At 38.8% G+C, this 20,792-nt stretch overlaps 1 protein-coding gene across 9 annotated transcripts in view; it reads right to left on the reverse strand.

Moving 5' to 3' along the window:
• Positions 1-20,792, reverse strand: part of LOC129726063 (spectrin beta chain) — a 47,736-nt gene that overhangs the window by 2,666 nt on the left and 24,278 nt on the right. For 3 of the 9 annotated variants that reach the window (XM_055682650.1, XM_055682653.1, XM_055682652.1), the window contains exons 2-11: positions 11,714-11,904; positions 11,308-11,633; positions 5,654-11,240; positions 5,394-5,590; positions 5,136-5,325; positions 3,418-3,519; positions 2,988-3,173; positions 2,495-2,604; positions 2,215-2,381; positions 1,964-2,146 (exon numbers count right to left, since the gene is read on the reverse strand). In XM_055682650.1, the coding sequence (XP_055538625.1) occupies positions 1,964-2,146; positions 2,215-2,381; positions 2,495-2,604; positions 2,988-3,173; positions 3,418-3,519; positions 5,136-5,325; positions 5,394-5,590; positions 5,654-11,240; positions 11,308-11,633; positions 11,714-11,849 (7,184 nt within the window). In that variant the 5' untranslated portion in view covers positions 11,850-11,904. Of the gene's footprint in view, positions 1-1,468; positions 2,147-2,214; positions 2,382-2,494; positions 2,605-2,987; positions 3,174-3,417; positions 3,520-4,671; positions 4,726-5,135; positions 5,326-5,393; positions 5,591-5,653; positions 11,241-11,307; positions 11,634-11,713; positions 11,905-20,792 lie in introns of all 9 variants that reach the window. The other 6 variants (XR_008728234.1, XM_055682654.1, XM_055682655.1 and 3 more) reach the window with 6 other exon arrangements.

Consider the following 20,792-nt stretch of genomic DNA (forward strand, 5'->3'; position numbering starts at 1 on the left):
GGCACCGCTAACCGAAAATTTAGCGACGCTAATCGCTAAGTCGCTAACCGGAAAATTTAGCTCGATAATCGCTAAACGCTAAACCCACATTAGCGGAACTTTCGCTAATCGCTAACTTTTTTAATATGTAAATAGTCATATCGCTATATTTATTGCTCGTGTTTTGTAAGATTTGGACCACTTTGATCTGTTTTGGTTAAACAAACGAAAACAATTACTTTTTAAAGCTATTTACAGTAAGAGGTTTACGAAACGGTATTCTTATTTGATTTTGTATAAACAAGAATAACAAAAGTTCTTTAGCTTGCATTGAAAATAGATACTCTTAAGAAAAGTTTTCATAAAAATTCAATTATTATCTGAATCGAAAAAGTAGAACCAAAGTTGTCATAATTTCAAGCGCATTGTAATTTACCAAAGTTCTTGGTGTGCCGAAAATTCAATCTAGACCTTGTGCTTGTTCTTCAAAATGCTCCTGTGGCTTGTACGATAACTGAAACTCCATTCTAGGGTAAAAAACTGACAAAAGTAACTTTCGCAGTAAAGTATGTTCATCTTTCGAAGCAATTTACGTACGCCATCAGCAATTCACAGTTTTCCTAAATATTTCTATTGTCGCTTCTCTACAAAATTTAGCGAATTAGCGATTAGCGTTTCGAAGGCCAAAATTTTAGCGACGCTAACAGTTTCGCTAACCAGCTCAAAAATTAGCGAAATCGCTAAATCGCTAACTGATTTTTAGCGTCGCTAATTAGCGAATTAGCGGAATGGTGCCCACCACTGCATATTAGAGTTACATTATACAATTAAATGAATTACATACCAATTAAAAAACGATTAAAAAAAACGGAAAAAACGAAAACGATTCTACACGATTTCTGTCCGTTAACTTTAATAGTCAATATAGTTAAGTACATCATTCTATTCAATAACTCAAGTGAAATCAAATTTTCAAGGTAAAAAAACCCGACTTGATATTAGAATCAATTTTGATTTAATCAGAGCAGCCACAAGAGTTGATGGTTGCAAATTTAAAAGATTATTTTTCGAAATTCGTGTTCTGGAAAAATTAGGTCGCAAAAATTACTATCGCATTTGTTCACATTTGTGCTATCCGAACGAGTTTTTACTATACAAGAAATATCCAATCTCAATATGAAGCATTTCAATTAACCAAAATATCATGCACCACTCAACAAAATTAAGCCTAAAATACTCAAGTATTTTGAATTTCAAATTAATAAAATAATACGTAAACTCAAACTTGGTTCTACAGTGCTGCATGTGATGTAAATAGTGAGTAGCGATAAAGTTTACATTAGGGGCTTATTGCAGAAGAATATTGTTTCAATATTTTTTGTTACCGGTTATCAGTAAAAAAAAACTAAAGAACGATCAACATATAGAAAAGTTTGTCCTAACAACAAGCCAACAACAAAAATAAAGCAAATGAAAAATTGATTCATACCGGTCACCAGTCCGAAAAATTAAATGGTTCGAAGAAAAATACTGATGCTTTTTTTGTTCGATTTGATGATGAAACGGGATGATATGATAGAATATGATGGAGTCCAAAACCAAGAAACGCAATTACCCGAACATCAATATACCGATAATCCCCGAAAGAACGAATCGCAAACATAAAACAAATCTTTTTTGGTTTACAGCCCAAGCGATCAACGCATATTGATTAACAGAATATAAGATACCGAACGTAAACTGAAAAGTTACCGATTTTTTTGGAAATTTGCGATCGGTTCGCACCCGTTCCATTGTGACGTTTTAATCTAACTATTCGGAGGGTTAAAATGCTTGACACAGTAAATAGTTGTGTTTGTGAATCGTAAAAAAAAAATCTTGCCGTATACGCGAAGAAAAGATATTTGCATGTGGGTTTATGAGGCGTGTGTTTTGTGTGATTATATGGATTTTTTGAGGGAAGAAGGAGTAAAATTCAATTTACTTTTTCTTCAGGGTAAAGAATGACCGTCTCTTTTGTTCATCTTTTTGGGATGACGCGGGTAGCGTTAACGAACGGCCTTCACCGCTAGCGTCAAGCTCGCACTGGGCTTTCAAAGCAGTTACCCATTGATTCATTTCGGCGTCGTCATGACATTGAAGCAGGAATTCTCCTCCGTTTGACAACCTGGAAGTAAAATAAAGAAAAAAAAATATTGCCCTGAGCACTAATTATTAAAGCAGTTATATACATACTTTATTCTGAACACATGCTTCTTCTTGGTGTAATCAGTGGCGATTTCGATCTGGGCTCCCTTCAGCTCCAGTGGCGGCTCACCACGGAACGTCTGCTCTGGAACCGACTTGGATGATTTCTGATCCTTGAAAAAGGCTAGACGACCATTACGTGCGACACTGTACACCTGAAATATTATTTCGAATTTACCAAACGTGTAACAAGTGGGTTGCTGTTTTTTTTATAGATGCGACACCTATACGATTAATTCGTCTTATTATATGGCATATGGCAAATTACCTTATCCCAGGACCTGTTGGTTGACTTCTTAGTCGTTGATTCCCATTCGTGTTTCCTGGTTAGAATACCCTCTTGAACACCCTCATCAGTACCTCCCGGGCTCGGGCGATCTAGTCGGAAGTGATTAAAAGAAACATCAGTACATTCAGTGTAACGTGTGATTTCATATTAAAGTTTTTTTTTTATTGGCCAATTTAAAACTTTTTTGAACAAATATAAATTTTATACATTTTTTCAGTTCGATGAAAACCATTAGCAATTAATGGTATTGCTTTAAACATAACTTGATTCCGGTGTTTATCTACTTTTGCTGCTGAAAAAAAAATGCGTTTACACAGAATCGATGAATGAAAATTGAAAAGCAAAACATCGTAAAAATCTACTGGTTCTAAACGTACATACAAGTCATGCAGAACATATTGACTCTTACAAAATGGACATGAACAATTTTATACTAATGAGCGCGTCGGTGCAAAAATACAATAAATAATACCTCCTTCTTCGTCGGATACATCAGCTTTGGAGCTTCCGCGTTTCCAGCGGAAACTCCGGAATGGACTCTTGGAGCGAGATCTTCTGCTGATTTTGGATGCTGAAGCGCTGGCAGTACTCGCAGATCGCTCTTTAGGTGTTCCTGAGTGTCTCCTAGGAGTACTGGTGCTGGGTGCATCAGTGCCAGCTACTTGCCACGTTTGTGGGTGTTTGTATTAGCATTGAGCATTGAATGATGAGATGTTCAAGAACAGGCACAAAATAAAAATAAAACAAAACATGACACAAACACAAGACAATGAGAATCAAATTTCAATATTTTTTTATGACTTCGCCAATTGACTTCCAGCACCGCTTCCATAGTAGTGTATTTAGCGCCGATTGGTCCAAAAGTGAATGATTAAAAATAGCAACCCTGAACCGATACTTACTAGAGGCATATTTGGGCACCGTACCCGTTCTTGAACTTGACGTTCTTGGACCTTGCATAGGCATGGTCACTTCTTTACTGCCAGGCCTAGGTTTTGCATGCACTATACATTATCGTTCCACAGAACCACGTTAATAGTATGAAATAAAACAAAACATGCCTTATTAATGAAAAAATACAAAAAAAAACTATAACTTCAGGCATACAAGCAGTTGATAAGCGTAACTGAGAAATACTTACTTAGTACTAGCTTACCTGGAAACCAATCACCCTTTTAGCGTCTATATTTTACATGCGTGCTATGAAATGACAATTATCACCAAGAACCACAAGCTATGCAAAAAACGTATATACAATGTACAAAATAATCTGTTTTAGCGCGTGTTATATTGTCTATGATAAATGAACAATAATACAAAATGTTTTACACAAAGGACGATCCATTTAACTAAAAACTTTAACCAAATGTGAGGACTCATATATAACAATAAAAAAAATCGAGGAAGTTGGTAAATTTTAATAATGAATGCATAAGCGTTTCGAACTTGTCCGTTCCTCATTGATCTTATATAAATTTTAAGGATGAGACATTTTCCATATTTGAAAAATTGAAGACATTATCTAGGGAAAATTCACATTTCCTTATCATTTGGCCGTAGAAATGCAGATATAATCGAGCTAGGGTGATCCAACATCCAAGTAATGCAGAAAGTAAGATAAATTGAAAATAAACAAGTTTTTTTTGAACCGTCCTCACAGCAAAAGTTTGCTTTTAGAAAAAAGTTTGACTCAAATAAGTTGCATGGAAAAACAATTTCCTTCGAAATTCAAATTGTGTAGTATTAAAAATAATGTGTGTTGTGAAAATGTGTATATACAATAATGTGTTTTACTTTGTGAACGCGAATTCCTAATTCCTGATATGTAATCCTAAAATTTTATGTGGAAATGCTACGGTGCAATTGCTATAGCCAATGTGCCGAAAAAGTCATGCGAATTTAACAACAACAAACCGGCTATGCGTGATTATGATAGCGAACAGAGCGAATAGTAGACAAACACCATATCCTACAGAAAGTAGGAATTAAAAGTAACGAATATGAAATATAAAGCGAAACAAATATCTCGAATAAGGAAAAATGAATATTTGAAAGCCAAAAGTTGAATAACGAAAAACAAATCAACATTTAGATTTGTTGTGTTTTAATTTACTATATGGCCCAATATTGTTATTGCTAGAAAGGTCAATAAGTACCTGGCTGGGAAATAGGTCTTTCTTTTTCTACAGGTGAAGTGGCTCGCATAGTGACTGGTTAAGTAGTAGTAGTAGTAGTAGTAGCAGTTAATTTTTGATAAGGTTAACGCGGTAGAATTTGGTCAGTTACAATTTTGATTACAATTTGATGGTGATTTGGGCAGCGTGTGTAAGAAAGGTGGTGTTAGTGTGAATAAATTGATGCTGTTATAATCAATACAATGGTATAATGATATAGCAATATTCAAGATATCGGCGGAGTGAACAGCAGGTTTGTATTTGATATACAAAATGAAATAAATATAACATAAGGTTCTCAATGTCTCTAGGTTGAGTTATTTCTTTACATTTCAACTTGACAAAAGCTTTATAGCGTCAGTGTGATTATCAGTAATGTTATGATTATATTATGGCGGGATAGGATTAGCTTAATGTGACTTCTGAAAGAATAACTTGACATTTACCTGATTCCTGCTCTTTTGGGGAATGTGGCGATCCTGGCGCATCGGCTGTGTCTCGTGCGGCCGCTTCAGCCTGCCGTGCTGCTTCCGCTTCCGCCTCTGCCGCAGCCTTGGCTTCAGCTTCGGCCTGTAAACGTTGACGTTCGGCTTCTTCCGCTGCTTCTTGGCGACGTTTCATTTCTTTGAGCTCAAACTAGATTTCGGAAAACAAATTCAAATAAAATTATCTATTTTAAAGTAGTACTGCTCTTAATAGTTTACCGTTGTTAATCGCTCTAGAGCACTGAAACGTTCTTCTTGTGCTGCAGCAGATTTTTCGAATGCCTCGTGTTTCTTAATCAAATTTTCAACTTCGTCAATCGTGTGTCCCAGTTCCGTTGACATCAAATATGGTTCCTGTGCAATAAGCCAAGCCTCGGCAACAGCAGCATCGCGAGCAAACTGATATACCTCAAGAACTGATGCAAATAAGAGAAAAATATCAGATGATGAGTTAAAAGTTTCATATGGCAACCACTTACTCAGCTGGAGATTTTCCCAACGTTCTTCCCATCGATGTAATAGAGCGTTTCTACTGTTAGTCAGTTGTAGCAGGCGTTCCTTGATGTCTGCAGAAGCGTAATGATTCCTTGCTAACAGCTCTTTTCCAAGAGCCAAGCATGCTGAGAAGTTGTCCTCGCGGGTATCAATTTCTGCTTTTAAACTTTGATGATTGTTCATTAGCAGTTCAACGCCAGAAACATCACGTGGCTTTTCAGATGTGTTCATTTGTCGTACGACATCTTCCATCCAAAGCATTAATGTACGGACCATGTTGAAGAACTTGAACAAATCTCCCGTGTCAGCGAGTTTGTTCTTACGAGCGTCGCACATGCCCTGCAAATTGGCCCAAGCGGCGAGTACCTCGTGTTCTCGGTTGGTGATTTCTCGTGCTTTCTCACCAGCATATGCTGCTTGAAGTTTTGCAGATTCTTCCTGAATTAGTTGTACTTGTGAGTGGAGCGTCATAAGGTCCTGAATAAAATTTTGATGTTTGCGTTGTAGAGCTGACACAGAACCAGCATCACGTCCCAGTTCATCCGAAACTCCATGTTGCTTTTCAATAATGCGACCAAGAACATCTTTGCAGTCGTGGAAGAACTTATGCAGTTCGCGAGATGCAGCAAGCATAGCCTTCCTAGTTTCAATCAGTTCCAAAAGATCCTGCCAGGATTCGTTCAAACCATCCTTCCATTCGGCTATTGTAGCGCTATCAGAGTGACCAGCACTTATAAGGTCATCCGCAATACCATTCGCCTTGGCCACACGTTCGCTTCCTACGGTTGCAGTGTCTTGGGCAAATTCGTTGAATCGTTCCCATAATAATGTGATGTGGTCATAATCTTGGCCAAGTTCATGCGACCCTGCAACCAATTCACGTTCGGCGATCCATTGTTCAAGATCATCTACCTCTCGGTTCAACATGAAGAGTTGCAGAGCTTCATCCAAACGAGCACGGCGTTCACCGGCCAAATCCTTCAATCCTGCATAAAGTTTGTCCAACTGGGATTGTTTAACCGACACCTGGTCACTGTAAGCGTGCTGTTCAGTAGTCAACTGCCGTGCGGTCTCTCCCAACTGTCGGATTGTATCTGCATAGTCTTCAACCGATTGTTCGAGTGTTTCATGTTTCTTCATTAGATTCTGAGCGGAAATTTCATCCTTACCCCGGTCTTCTACCATCATGTACAGTTCCTGTTCGCTCATCCATGATTCTGCTTCAGCAGCATCAAAGAAGTATTGCTGTACCTTTTCTGATTGGTCCAACTGTTTGTGTCGATTATCGATTGCATCCTTCAACTCCTGCCATTTCAGTGTCAGTTGACTGATGAGATCCGCGAATTGAGAAGCATCTTCATGCCCTTCATCGATCAGTTTTTGTCCATTATTACAGATAGTCATTATTCGCGGTTCGTGATTATCAATTTCGGTGTTCAGCGATTGATGCTTCTTTTTCAGTACATGCACATTGAACAATGAGTTACCATACTCCTGGGAGTTAGCCAACGGCATCTTTTCATCAATCCACAGTTTTTCTTCCTCGACATCACGACGGAACTGGAAGGCTTCCTTCTTTTTCTCGAGCTGGCGTTGACGCTCGAGCAATGGAGCTTTGATCTTTTCGAACCGGTCGTGAACAGCTTGTTTCTTCTCCACAATCGGTTCTACGACATCCTGAGGAACGGTCTTTGTAAGGACTTCGGTTTGCTTCTCAAGCTCTTCAACTTGACGCGCTTTGACAGCCATCTGTGTTTGAATGACCTGTTGCTTTTGCATCAAAATATTCACTGAAGTCAAATCATTACCCGTATCAGTATTGATGATTTGCTTTTCGAGATCATCCATCCAGGAATCAATATCATCCACGCTCTGTTGCACGATAACTTCACGCTTAGCATCGAATAGAAGAGCTCCCTTTTCTTTGGTGCTTGTCTCGAGATCGTCAAAGTTCTTCGCCAAATCTTGCAACTTGGGTTCAATGATTTCTTTGAACTCCGGTTTCTCCACCATTAAATCTTGGGCAGCCTTTTGAGCCTCATGTAAACGCTCTTTGTTTGCAGCAATTTCCGCCTCAAAGGCTTGATGGCGTGTCCATTTGCTATGAACGGTTTTAGCGCTACGGTAAGTGTCATCCTGAGCAGTGATGTATTTTTCTTGTACCCATTCAGTCAGCTCTTCAATATCCTGCAGGAATTCGTGCAGTTTCACTTGGTTCTTCAATTTTTCGTGCAACTCAATAGCACGGGTACGATTGTCATCGCGTCGATGAGCGATGCTTTCCGCTCGCTTACCAATCTTTTCCGAATCGAAGTGCTGTTTCTCAGCCAACTGCTCTGAAACTTGGATAATAGTGTTGATCTTTTCGTCATTGGCTTCCATCGTAGTAAGGAAAGCCTCGTGACGCTTCAGTTGATTTTCCGCTTGTTCAAGATTAACCGGCGTATCATCCTTGCTAAGAACATGCTCTTGTTGGCTTAGAAGCACTTCGGCCTGCCGAGCATCTCGGTTAAATAGCTGTTGATCCAAGCTCTGCGAAAGCAAAACCTGCCGATTCTCCCACATTTGATGCAGTTCTTCCCAACCATCCTTCAGGGCCTTCAAGCGTTCACGTAGGAACATGTATTGTGGATCTTCGGTTTGTGTCGGCTCTGAAGTTAAACCTTCACCATACTCCATCATCTTAGTGTAATCCTCAGTATAGTTGTCGATTTCTTCACGAATACTCTGGTGTTGATTCAGTAGTTTTTCGGCTTCTGGTAGCGAAGTTGGAGTGTCTTCTGAAGCCACATCCGTCTGTGTCTTGGTTAACCAGGTCTGGAAGTGATCTAAATCACGCAGGAAACGATGCAGATCGCCTGCTTCTTCCAGTTTCGAGTCACGTTCTTTAAGCATTTGTGTCAACTGTTCCCAAATAACTTGGATTTGGGCCACTCTTTCGCGGATCAAAGCAGCTTCCTCTGGATGTTCACCTTCGATTGCATCTGCTTCACTTTCAAGGGCAGTTAATTTGGCTTGGATCGCGGCCAAGTCACGTTCCATTCCGCTTAGACGACGTTGCAATGTCATTACCCCGGTCAAATCCATCTGCAGACTGTCTGTTTCTGTAAGAATACGTTTTTTATCCTCGATCCAGGACACGGTTTCACGGCATTCGATGTAGAATGTCTGTACTCCATGAGCAGATTTCAGCTCGTCGCGCTTACTTTCGGCCTGGTCTCGAAGTTTCGACCAGCTTTGATTCAGATGATTCTGCTTTTCAATGATTTCCTCCGAATTGGGATGCTCAACGTGTAAGAGCTGGCGAGCAAGCTGATTAACGACAGCTACGCGGGAAGCATTCGCATTCATTTCCTTATCAAAACCATCGTAACGATGTTTCATGATTTCAACATCCTCGATATCTTTTCCTGGTACCATAGTCTGTAACATACGTTCTTTTTCGCCTATCCATTGTTCCACTCCGTCACTTTCGGAAATGAGTTTATACAGACTAAGGGCGTCCAATAGCCGTTGTTTGCGAAGTTTAGCCAGTTCCATGAGTTCTTTGTAACGGGCATCGATAGCAGCAAGACGTTCCTGAACCTTTTGCTGTTCCGGTTCATTCAGGATCAAATTCTTAGCCTGAGTATGCAACTGTTCAATGGTTTCGGCATAATTTTTCAGTTCATCCGCAACGTCTTTGTGTTTTTTCAATAGACTCTGCACATTGGCTTCATCTCGTCCAACATCTTCGGATGAAACGAGGCGTAGAGCATCCAACATCCAGTTATCCACATCATCAGCATCGGCAAACAGCTGGAAGTAGTCCACTGCATTTTCAAGGCGCTTACGACGCGAAACGGTCAAGTCCAACAAATTGTTCCACATAGCCAAGATCTCTTTGAGACGTTCGTCGATGCGGTCAGCTCCAAAGTGTCCCTGACGAACCAGTTCGTCACCAACTGTGCTAACAGCCATTAACTGTTGTTCATGAGAATTAATTTCCTTCTCTAATGCTTTGTGTTTTGATAACAAAAGATTCACAGTTGTTAGATCATGACCAATCTCATCAGTGGATACAATCTGTTCCTTTTCTTTAATCCAATTTTCTTCATCTGCCATATCCCAATAGAATTGCCACAGCTTGCGACTCTCTTCAAGCCGAGAACGACGTTCAACAGCAAGTTTGCACAACTCGGCATATGCATCTTCTAGACGCTGAACACGGTCGACAATGATCGCTGGGTCGCAAGGCTTGTAACCGCCTTCTTCGTCGCCCAAGAATTTTTGTGAGTTCTGTACAACTTGTTTAACACGTTCGCCGAGAACGTTTATATCAGCTTCAACTAGTGAATGCTTTTGCAACAAGTCTTCCACACCCATCAAATGCTTGCCGTAATCGTCGGTTAGCAGACGCTGTTTGATTTCCTCCATCGAGTCTAAAATGTAGATCATTTCCTGGAAGTTCTGTTGCAACTGAATGGAGAATTCCAGCCGCATTCGCCTAGCCCTCAAAAGTTCAAGAAGATAGTTCCACAGACGAAGAACATTCTCCTTACGAGCAGCAATTCGTTCTATGTCATGATACTTTTCGGCCTCCAACTCATTACAAACTGCAACAACAGCTTGAACTCGTTCTTCGTAAGCAAAAATATCGGTCTCAATGGCTTCATGCTTCTTGGCAGCTGCTTCAACTGCTGCCAAATCGAATCCGAAATTGTCTGTACTGACCAGACGTTGGTTTTCTGATAACCAGGTTTCCCTCATTGTTGCTTTGCGATTGAAACGTGCAGCCAACTGTTCCAATTTTTCCTGCCGGATAAGTTCTTCTCGGAGTGCTAATTCTCGTTCATGTTCAGCCTTCTCCAAACGCTCCCAAGCTTTGTTAATATCAGAAATCATTTTTCCCTCTTTTGGAGTGTACGGTTTTTGATTGTTTGCTCTCATTTTAGATTGAAGGGTGAATAGCAGCACTTCTAAGTTTCCCTTTTCCACGAACTTCGGTGGTTTTTCAACCGTTCGGTAATTAGAGAATTGTGCTAGTTGCTGTTGTACACCAACCAACGAGTTCGCGAATTGTCGATCACCTAACTGAACGATTGTCACTTCGATCCACTTCAGCAACTCACTGGTAAGCGATTCATACTCGTTGATCATACGATCGTTATCCATGGCGATACCTACTACCTTGCCGATACGTTTGCCCTGCACGGTCTCCTGTTTCAGCTTGCTGAAATAGTGGTAGTACGTCACGACATATGTGATGATGGACTTTTCGTCCGGGTGTTCGACGAACACATCCTCTGCATCCAGCAGCTTAGTCAGTCCAAGCTTCTCTTCCGCAACGTTGAACGCATTGTTCAGGTTCTGGATAGGGTTGTTCTTTGTCAGCTTTTCAAACTGAATCAGGTCCGGGCGATGTTTGTGAATAATTGCATTAAATGCAAGACCATCGCGCCATGATGTGGTGAAATTGCGCACGTTAACATTGTGATAACCGGCAGTTTTCATTTGACACCAGAGCAACAAGGCATCTTTTGCGGATTTCGTTTCTTTGTTGTCAGTTTCTTCTATTGTAATGTCTTGGATCTGTAAAATTCAGAGGGATCACATTGATTAATTTGAATCTAACATGGGTTTTTAGCACTGGACCTACCTGGAACCGCAAAATGATAGTCCAAATCAGACCTAGATTTAGACTTGCATTACCATCGACAATATCGTGGGAGCCGATGTTCTCCAAATGGACGCGCTGATCACGCAGGAACTGCAATGCTTTGTCTACATTCTCTAGGCAGTGGATACGCATCTTTCCCTTCGTTGGCCTTGGCAAGCGCTCCCCGGATAACACTTCCAAGAGCTTAATCAAATTTTTGCCATCTCGCATGTCAACGTACAGGTCGCCTATTCGACTGTTGACCCGCACTAAATGCGAATTGACCCATTTTGTGAATGTCTTTTTTTGAACACTTTCACGTTCCTCTGAAAGAAGATAACAAAGAATATTTTTATCACATCACGGTTTTGGTTGTGATAACGACGGATGTTAACATTGTACTAACCTGCTAAAGCTTTTATTCGTGACCGTTCGAAAAGACGTGAACTGGAGTTTCCTCCATCGTATTCGTATTCGTCGATGTATTCCTGACCGGGACCCTGACTGGGGTCCCATCGTACTACCGAGATGTCAGTCGTCATGGCTAGAAGCTTACTGTCCGGGAGAGCGAGCTCCTAGCGGGGTTTAAAAGAAACTCTGCAAAAAAAATCAGAAAGCAATTGTTAAATAAACGTCGGCTTACAAGAGAGATATATGCTTCAAATTTCCCCCAATGATTGCAGCAGCATTAGTGATGACAACAGTGCAGCGCCCCATTTACTATAGTATAATTGGTTTCGCCGTCATGATGTCTGCGGCTACTGTAGCGTGTGCAAATAGGTACGTGGTGTGGAATGCAAAACGCGCCAGCAGGTCCAGGATAACTAACGAGAGGAAGGGAGAAGAAAGCGAACACAGACTGCCGAGAGAGAATATTTTCCACACTAATGAGAACAAAACAGGTTAAAAAACGAAAGCGCTGGTAGCGATAGAACGCCTACTACATACCTGTCTGTATATATAGGATATTAGGCAGAGGAGATAACTACTACAATAATATTATATCACATTGGACTCAGTAGACTAAACCGAGGCCCAATTGTTATCATTTAACTAAGTAATGAAAACCGTTATCACTTTTTGGAACAAAAGTAGAACCTAATGTAAATAGTAAATTGTAAACATTAACAAATAGCTTCTATTTCGCGTCGTATCGGAAATTGACATTTAATTATATAAACAACATAAAAACCTGTGTCTCTTTAAACTCATTATTATGCACTTTTAAAATCGTTTGTCGGTGCAAGTCAAGCAGATTCAAGGGTGTCATTTTACTTGAAGAAACATACTATCCTATTTCGTTTCTTTCAAGCGCGTTCATTCAGTGAAACGGTGTTTTCCGGTAACTTGAGTAAGAACTGGATTTTGTGTCTTATTGTGCACCTTTACAACTTTTAGGGTTTTTCATCGCAATATGGCAAGAAGATCACTCACAGTGTAATCAAATTTTCTTACTGTTCAAGAAAACGAATTTAAATATTTTTTCAACAATGTGTATGAGTCTACTCATTGTTTGATGTCTAAGAGGCTTTCCTTTGTGTATTCGCCAGAATATTTGATAAAACAATTGGAACATACGTTTTATATTATTAAGTTAATGCCACAATTTGACAGCTTGCAAGACGGAATGCCTTTTCTACTTGATGTGTTAAAAAACAAAAATTATAACAAACAATGAGAGAATTTCCGCTCTTAAGAACCCCGATACGTATTGGCAAACACATTAGCTAATGAATAATAATGACATAATCTACTTATCGCATAAACATACATCTGGAAAGAAATGTACTTTCATAGATTCCAATATAAAACCACACCTTTTTTTGCAAAATGTCCATGGTTAAACAATTCATGCGATTATAGCACATCAGACTGTTTGAGCTATGACAACAGATACACTCCATGCATCACGTCATCACTTCTCGTTCTCAAGGCAGCTACTATTCAGCACAACAGAAGCGCACGATGTGCGGTGCCATCATTTAGCAAATGTACAAAAATATTATGCAATAGAAGGGAAATGAATATCGTGCATACTCCAACACCTTGTTATAAAGAGTAAACATACATTGTGGGTATGACACAGTCTTGCGATTCGCACATTTAGTGCGATATCCACAGGAAGCGTTAATCAAGAGTTCCACTGGATAATATTGTTTCCGAACCAAACTCGAACATCTACTATAGACACATGAAATTCAAAAAAAAAAACGATGTACCAATTAACCGACGCTAAGATGTAACTTGCAGCAGAAGCAGAGATTCAAAAAGTTGAAACGAGTAAACAAACACAACCATGTCAAGAAAAGTAAAGGACACATTTCATTTGCCGGGAGAGTAAGTTTCATGTGCGAACGAGTCGAAGATAAATAAACAATTAAAATATATAGAGTCATGCCCTCGGAATAAACTTTATCGTGAAGCTAGAAAGAAAATGAAAGACGTGGTTTTTGAACAAACAACAATAATTAGTGCTGGTATCACCACGTTAAAATTTAAAACGTGGTGTACAGATAAAATAAAGATGATCATTCGATGAAGTCTCTATACAGAGCGTTTTTTAATATGATAATTATTCTCAATAAGCCTTTTATCAACATAGTTTAGAAAGATATTCTTCTAGGAAATACATAGGAATACAATAGGAAATAAATTCAAACGAAACATGAATTCACAATTTCAGGTATGAAGCAGAGCCTGAATAATAGTTCCTCACTTATTGTTCACATAATACCGGATAATGGAAACTGAAACTCATATGAATCAAAAAGCACACTCGTTATGTGTACGACAGCGACTGATAGTGATTGAAGCCAAAACGAGAAATGATGACATCAGGTTAATTCGTTTATGTTCATTCAATCTGTCGCTACAGGTAGGGTACAGATAAACAAGTTCGATAATTTAATTTAAAATAAATTTTGCATTCTTATTTCAAGATTTTAATTTTTAATAAGTGCTGTTGCACGTCTGAATTGTTTTATTGATCGAAAAACACAGTTTTAAAACACTCTTTTTTGAAAAACAATTGACGAAAAAAAACAGATATAGAGTATAAAAATAACTTTTTGAAAAATTTAAAAAGCCGAATAAGAAATAATAATTTGAAGCGACAATTCACAGACAATAACGTGAAACCGTATTAAGCTGCTGGCACCTCCTCATAGTAATACACTAGAAATATAAAAGTATAACTATCGGCACGACACTTCAACAGCTGAATTGCATTCTATAATTTTCAAGTAGGTGTATAGCAATCACACCGCGATATTGGCATGCGAGAAACTTTCTATGATACGGGTACCTGCAAGACACAAGCCAACTTAAGTAGCAACTGTGCGTACAGTGTCATCGACAAGTGAAGCTACATGATTTCAGGCGAAACGTTATTTACTTTTTACTGGCCGCTGATTCAAACGTGCAGGTCTTATCTTTACATACATGCAAACAGCCAACGCCCAAACTATGGAATACAAAATAGCTTCAGGCCTAGCCTTGTTTATAGGGATAGCAGCGGAATCGATAGAACAGCTAGAAAAATTCGACGATCGCGTCTAATTGTGGTTGTTGCAGTATGCGATCGAAATAATGAATGAAATAGAAATCATGCCGCCAATGACAGACGGTTATTAAGTTATTATTTTTGTCAGTAACTGTTCCAGACAATTGATGGGTCAGCATAAGGTCAATAACATAAGATCTAGCAATTGAGCTGATAGAACCTCTCAAGTTAGAGTTTACCACAGAAATGGTTGGAATACGGCACGTTACAGCGTCAGTATAAAATGTTTAGATTCAATTCTAGGAATTTACGCGGTTTTTTTTACGCGGATTCCGGAATTTACGCGGTTTTTATTTTACGCGGTTTTTTTTACGCGGCACGTATCCCCCGCGTAAAAAGCGACTTTAGTGTATTAAGAAATGTTTCTAACACCTAGTATTGACAAGCTTTAGAAACTAGACAGCAACATACTAATAGTTCAGTTGTTATTTTAAAAAAGGGTAAAACAAGAATTATTGCGCCACTTTTAAACTTGCGTAACATTTCATACTTGGATGAAATTAACCTAATTTTGCCCAGTTGCTGCTCACAGAGTTGTTTATAAATCGCAAAGTTGTGCAGTTGTCAGTGAGATTCCGTTTGAGTCAGAAGAAAATTGGCAAATCGTTCGCGTTTTGTTCACCAACATGAAAAATCATGGGTTGTTGAATCGTTACTACTAATCGAAAATTATCCATTTGGTATTTTGTTTTGAGGATTTGGGTATTATTACACTGTATTTTTATTGCTGTTAGTTTTTCAAAAATTGGAAAAAAATACCGTTACCCGGAAAGCAACGTCGTGAATTGATTTTTCGCAAGCAACTGGAAAATCGTCTGCTTTCATCGAGATATCGGAAAACAACTCGGAATCGTGTAGTCAACGATGAGTCCTGCGATTAAACGTTACTACGAAACTCTGAGCATCGAACGAAAGGAGAAATACGGTCGTAATAGATGTTCTACTAGTGATTAGAATCACAAGTGTGTTGTGAAGGCGTTTACGCGGAATCCCAAAGCTTCCGTCATGGATGTGGCCAAAAGTTGAATCTGTCCAAGTCTTTCGTTCAGAGAGCTAAGGACCGGTAAAGACTGCATACGTACGAAGAGCAGAAGGCTCTAAATCGTGACGAACGGAAAATTTGGTGGGAAAGTCACGGGCCCGGAAACTATACATTCAGATGCTGATGAAGCCTAATTGTCTAATCAGACTTGCATCATGGCGGACTTCCGGCAGCTTCCGAGACTACTGTTCTTCACTGTCCAGAGTACCTACGATCTTCTGGCCGGATCTAACTCGGAGTGGTTCAACGCCACGGCCAACTAGGAAATTTTCTACAGGGTTTTTTTTTCTGTGATGCAATTTGATGTGGGACATACTTTATGTCTACACTATTCAACAATCTCAAGGGTCTTCCACCAACGATTGGCAGTGAACCTCACGCAAGAGGCTGGACGAAAATCGGAGATAGCGCGCAAACATCGAGAACCAACGTTCATTTTATACAGAACATTTCGATGTGGAACTTGGTCAAAAAAATTTTTTTTCGCGTAATTTAGTTGTGAAGGCCAGGAAACGGATTGAAAATTGTACAAGGGCGAACTTCGCTCAAAAGAGAGAGACGAAGGACGAAAATAAATCGATGAGAAAGAGAAAAAAAATGTACCAAAAGATGAAAAAGATGCGATTTTGTGCTTTTGGTCTAATTTTTTGGAGCACGACTCATTTTTGAGAAGCTATTGAAAAATGCTATTTTGGAAAGGTATTGATGATTTCAAATATTTTAGAGCCAAAATTATTTGTTTAATCGGTGCGACGTCTTCGGCAAAATTGTAGATAATAATTTTGCCTTTCCAAAAAAATGTACACTCTAAAAAAAATATTTATTTTTTGAAAAAAAAAAGTTTAACGAAAAATTAAAAATTAATTTTTGAAGTCTGATTTTCTTTTTAAAAAAACTACAAAAAAATACCTTAACAATAGAACATGGAGGAATCAAGAAAAAAAAGTTGATTTTTTGAAAAAAAAAATGTTTTTTTTAATTTTTTTTCCAAGGGGAATATTTTTTTTTAAAAGCAAAAATATTATCCAAAACTTTGCCAAAGACACTATGCCAATCAAACAAACCGTTTTGGCTGTAGAAATATTTTCAAGTATATGTATTTTGCAGTATATGGGGAATTAAAAACATTTTTACAGTTAAAACGGTTCGTCTTTGGCAAAGTTGTAGATAATAATTTTGTCCTTCCATAAAAATGTACCCTATGAAAAAAAAAAATCTTTTTTGCAAAGTAAATATTATAACTTTTCTTTCCTGATTTCTCCATCATCAGACCGGTTTCATTGTTTAGGAAATCTTTTTATAAAAAAAAACAGATTTTAAAAAATGAGCTTTTTTAGATAATTATTTTTAAATTTTTCTCTTAATTTTTTTATTTCAAAAAATAAATAATTTTTCTAGAGTGTAGTTTTTTTTCGGAAAGACAAAATTATTATCTATAACCTCGCCAAGGACGTCACACCGGCCAAACAAACCGTTTCTGCTTTAAAAATATTTGTAATTATCCATACCTTCCCAAAATAGCAGCTTCTCAAAAATGAGTCCTTTTGAAAAAAAATTAAAGCAATAGCACAAAATCGCATCTTTTACCTATAGAAACGTCTATGCAGAGTTTCAGCCAAATCAAAAATGACAGTTTAAAAAAATATTACAACTGGGACATTATTGTAGAACTGCTCAACTTTAATCAAATATTGTTCGATTTTCGTCTAGGTCACCGGATGTAGGATATATTCCTGAGTTCCGGCAGGCATTTGGAACCTGCTAACTTTCTCATGTATTTGGTAATGGGTTGTCTGATAAAAATGCTTATTGGCAACATGGGCATAGATAAGAACACCATTGGAGGACGGAAGTCACCAGAGGAACCTATAAAAGGGAAATTTTTACCTTTTGAAATAAAAATATGTATATTTACGTCGTTTTTCCAAATAACGCGTTGTTTTACACGTTTTTTTTGCACGGTACGTATCCATCATGTAAAAAAAATCACAGGAAGGTTGTGTGCAAAGCCACGACCACAAGGTTGAACTAGAATGCTTTTACAAGAAAGATAACCCGGCTGCTCGCGTGTCAGTCATTTTTCCTAGTAAATAAATGTTCACCGCTCATTGGCAGTATTGAAAATTCTGTGCAAACGAAGTTGAAGTACTACTCAATTTCAGTTTGCACATATAAATACGACCTCACTGAACAGGAAAAGTACAAACTCTTTGCGGCGCAAACAAGTTTCAACAGTCAGAGTATATAACAACAACAATATCGCACGCTAGCCTGGGGGGCTAATGCGGTCTCGATCAACTAGATTAGTTGAGAGAATTCGTTATCGATATTGTTTTCGGCACATTTTGCATGTTGTAGGATAAGTACAACGATACACCGTGCCCCAGTGCTGAGTCGAGAAAATTTCCAGCTCGAAAAGATCCTCGACCTGATCGGGAATCGAACCCGATATCACAACCGTGTGGGAGAGCTAGCCGATCGACATCGCTAACCACAGAACCACGGGGACAGAGTATATGTACATGTGAATTCAAATTAAGATAATTAACTTTTGGTTGAAGCTCAGAATAAGAAAATGTTAAATCTTCAATTCATTTGTTTGGTTGTCCTAAAAAGGACAGTTTGTTGTTGAATATTAAATCGGATATGACGCTGATTGCATCTCTGTGTTACGCCGATAGCGGGAGTTATGGTGAACTCGCGTATGACGAAGGCATCGTATTACCTGTTTTATTGAATGGGAAAAAGAGAAATATTGTAAAATTTTGAAAACATTTAACTCAAACAATATTACCAAAGCGTAGTCAGGCACTTTGATAACAAAGTTGAAGGCTGTTTTCACACTGAAAATCAAACAGCCAGCAGAAGTTTTGATTGCCAAAATCCAGAATGCTTGTGTAGTTGCCAAAACAAGGCAGAGCTTCACCGGAGGAAGGCCGAAACCCTCAACCGGCAAAGCTGCTCCGATAGCAGGTAAATAGTGGTTCCGCATTCAGGAACGGCATCGTAGTTAAGGATTCATGAGTAGGCAGATGTCCATGGAGAACTGTTTCCAACTTTAATGCCAGAACAAAGCAGAGCTTTACTGGAGGAAGGCCGAGACCCTCAACAATTACAACCTTTGAGCTGCCCTAACATTGGGGGAATCAGCGATGCCAACCTTTTTTTATTAAAAACTGGAAGCAAAATAAAAAACTGAAGAAAACTTGAAGCTTTTACATAAATTTATTCGATTTCAGGTTCAAAAATGCTGCACCGTATTATTGCATGTAACCAAAAAGGCTGAAATAAAATTGTTTACACATGGAGATTATAGTCACTGGCGTACTTGAAATTGAGTAGATTTCGAATGAAATCTTACAACCGAGGCGCATGAATGCACAAAATACTGAAAAGACCATACATGTAATGGGAATGAGTAAAAAAAATGTGGTGATGATTATAGAACTGGAAAAATTTTCAAAAAACTGGAAATATTCAACCTTCAGCTGTTTCGCTGACGATCTTCAAAAAAAACTGGAGATATCCAGGAAAAACTGGAGGGTTGGCAACGCTGGGGGAATTAAGATACACGGACGAAATGCACTGTGGAAGCTATTTAACATTCAGTAAATGTGACGGGTGCGACAAATTTAAATTGCTAGGATGCAACACAGAATGCTTGCTTGCGTTGACAAAAATTATTAACTTTCAATGACTTGTTTATTTGCCTTGAAAAAGGCATTTTGATGTTCAAAATTGGATTTCCTGATGGCAATCTTCATGCTGCCCAAACACGGGGGGAGTAATGGCAGTCTGGCGACACACGCTGAGAAGAACCGCGCTGCTCCTGAGACGTGATGACCAACCACAGGGCAAGTGATTTGTTTAATTTGAAGGCAACCACAGGCGCCACCCGCTGTTATGGTCTGTTACTGCTGAGTGCCGATATCTGCTGTTACTGCTGTCAACGTTGTGGACGGTGCTCCAGTTCACCTTCCGACTAATGAATGTAGCTAGTTTTCCCAGAAACACTCTTTTATAGCCGAAGGGTGCTACGTAATAGGCAACGCCTTTCAGTTCAGGGGTGGCATTGCGCAGCTCGATTCGAACGATTTTCGCTATTTTCGAGTAGGTCGCATACTGCCAGTTATGCTTCAAGCTTAAAAAGAGCTGTCATTGTCATTTGTCCTGCGGCTCATATAACCCGCAAAGTCGAAAAAATACGAAAAACGAAACATAACGTCCCCCCAGCGATCATTTAGTTTTGCTCGAGTTGCTCGAAACGAAATGCGCGATGTCACCCCAGGTTTACCATTTCCTTATGTTCTTTAGACGAATTATTCCACAATTCACATTTGATTTTTGTATCCAGCGAATAAACACCGATGGTGCTCTCACACACGCAACGGTTTTAACCCGTATCTTATCGCGGTTTGTAACATCAAGCGATTTCGTTTGCTCGCTGTTGCGTGTTGCATCATGTTGCAACTTGGCAACTGGGAGACGACGAAATTCTGTTTTTTTTTTAGGGAATTTGTTAGTAGCTTAAGTATTTATGATAAATATTAGTAAATAATGAGTATGTGTGTCCAATCACAATGGTGACTTCTCAACACTGTTAGAAATTTGTGATTTTAATTGTTAGGATTTGTTTGCTTTCGCAATTAGGACTTATCATTCGTAGGGATTTAAACCTACTCGTCAGAAAAGGGGAAGTAAACTTACAACTAACTTAATTGCTAACTTATTGGCTATAAAGAGAGCTTATCGTAGCAATTGAGGATTGCAACGATTTTTGTCGAAAATTGTTAATAATTTTATTTGACATTGTTTCTAATGGTTCAACACCAGTAAGTCTATGTAATTCGAGTGTACCAAACCAAGGAGGACGCTTCAAAA

This window comes from Wyeomyia smithii, chromosome 2, assembly GCF_029784165.1.
Source record: "Wyeomyia smithii strain HCP4-BCI-WySm-NY-G18 chromosome 2, ASM2978416v1, whole genome shotgun sequence".
Classification (NCBI taxonomy): domain Eukaryota; kingdom Metazoa; phylum Arthropoda; class Insecta; order Diptera; family Culicidae; genus Wyeomyia; species Wyeomyia smithii.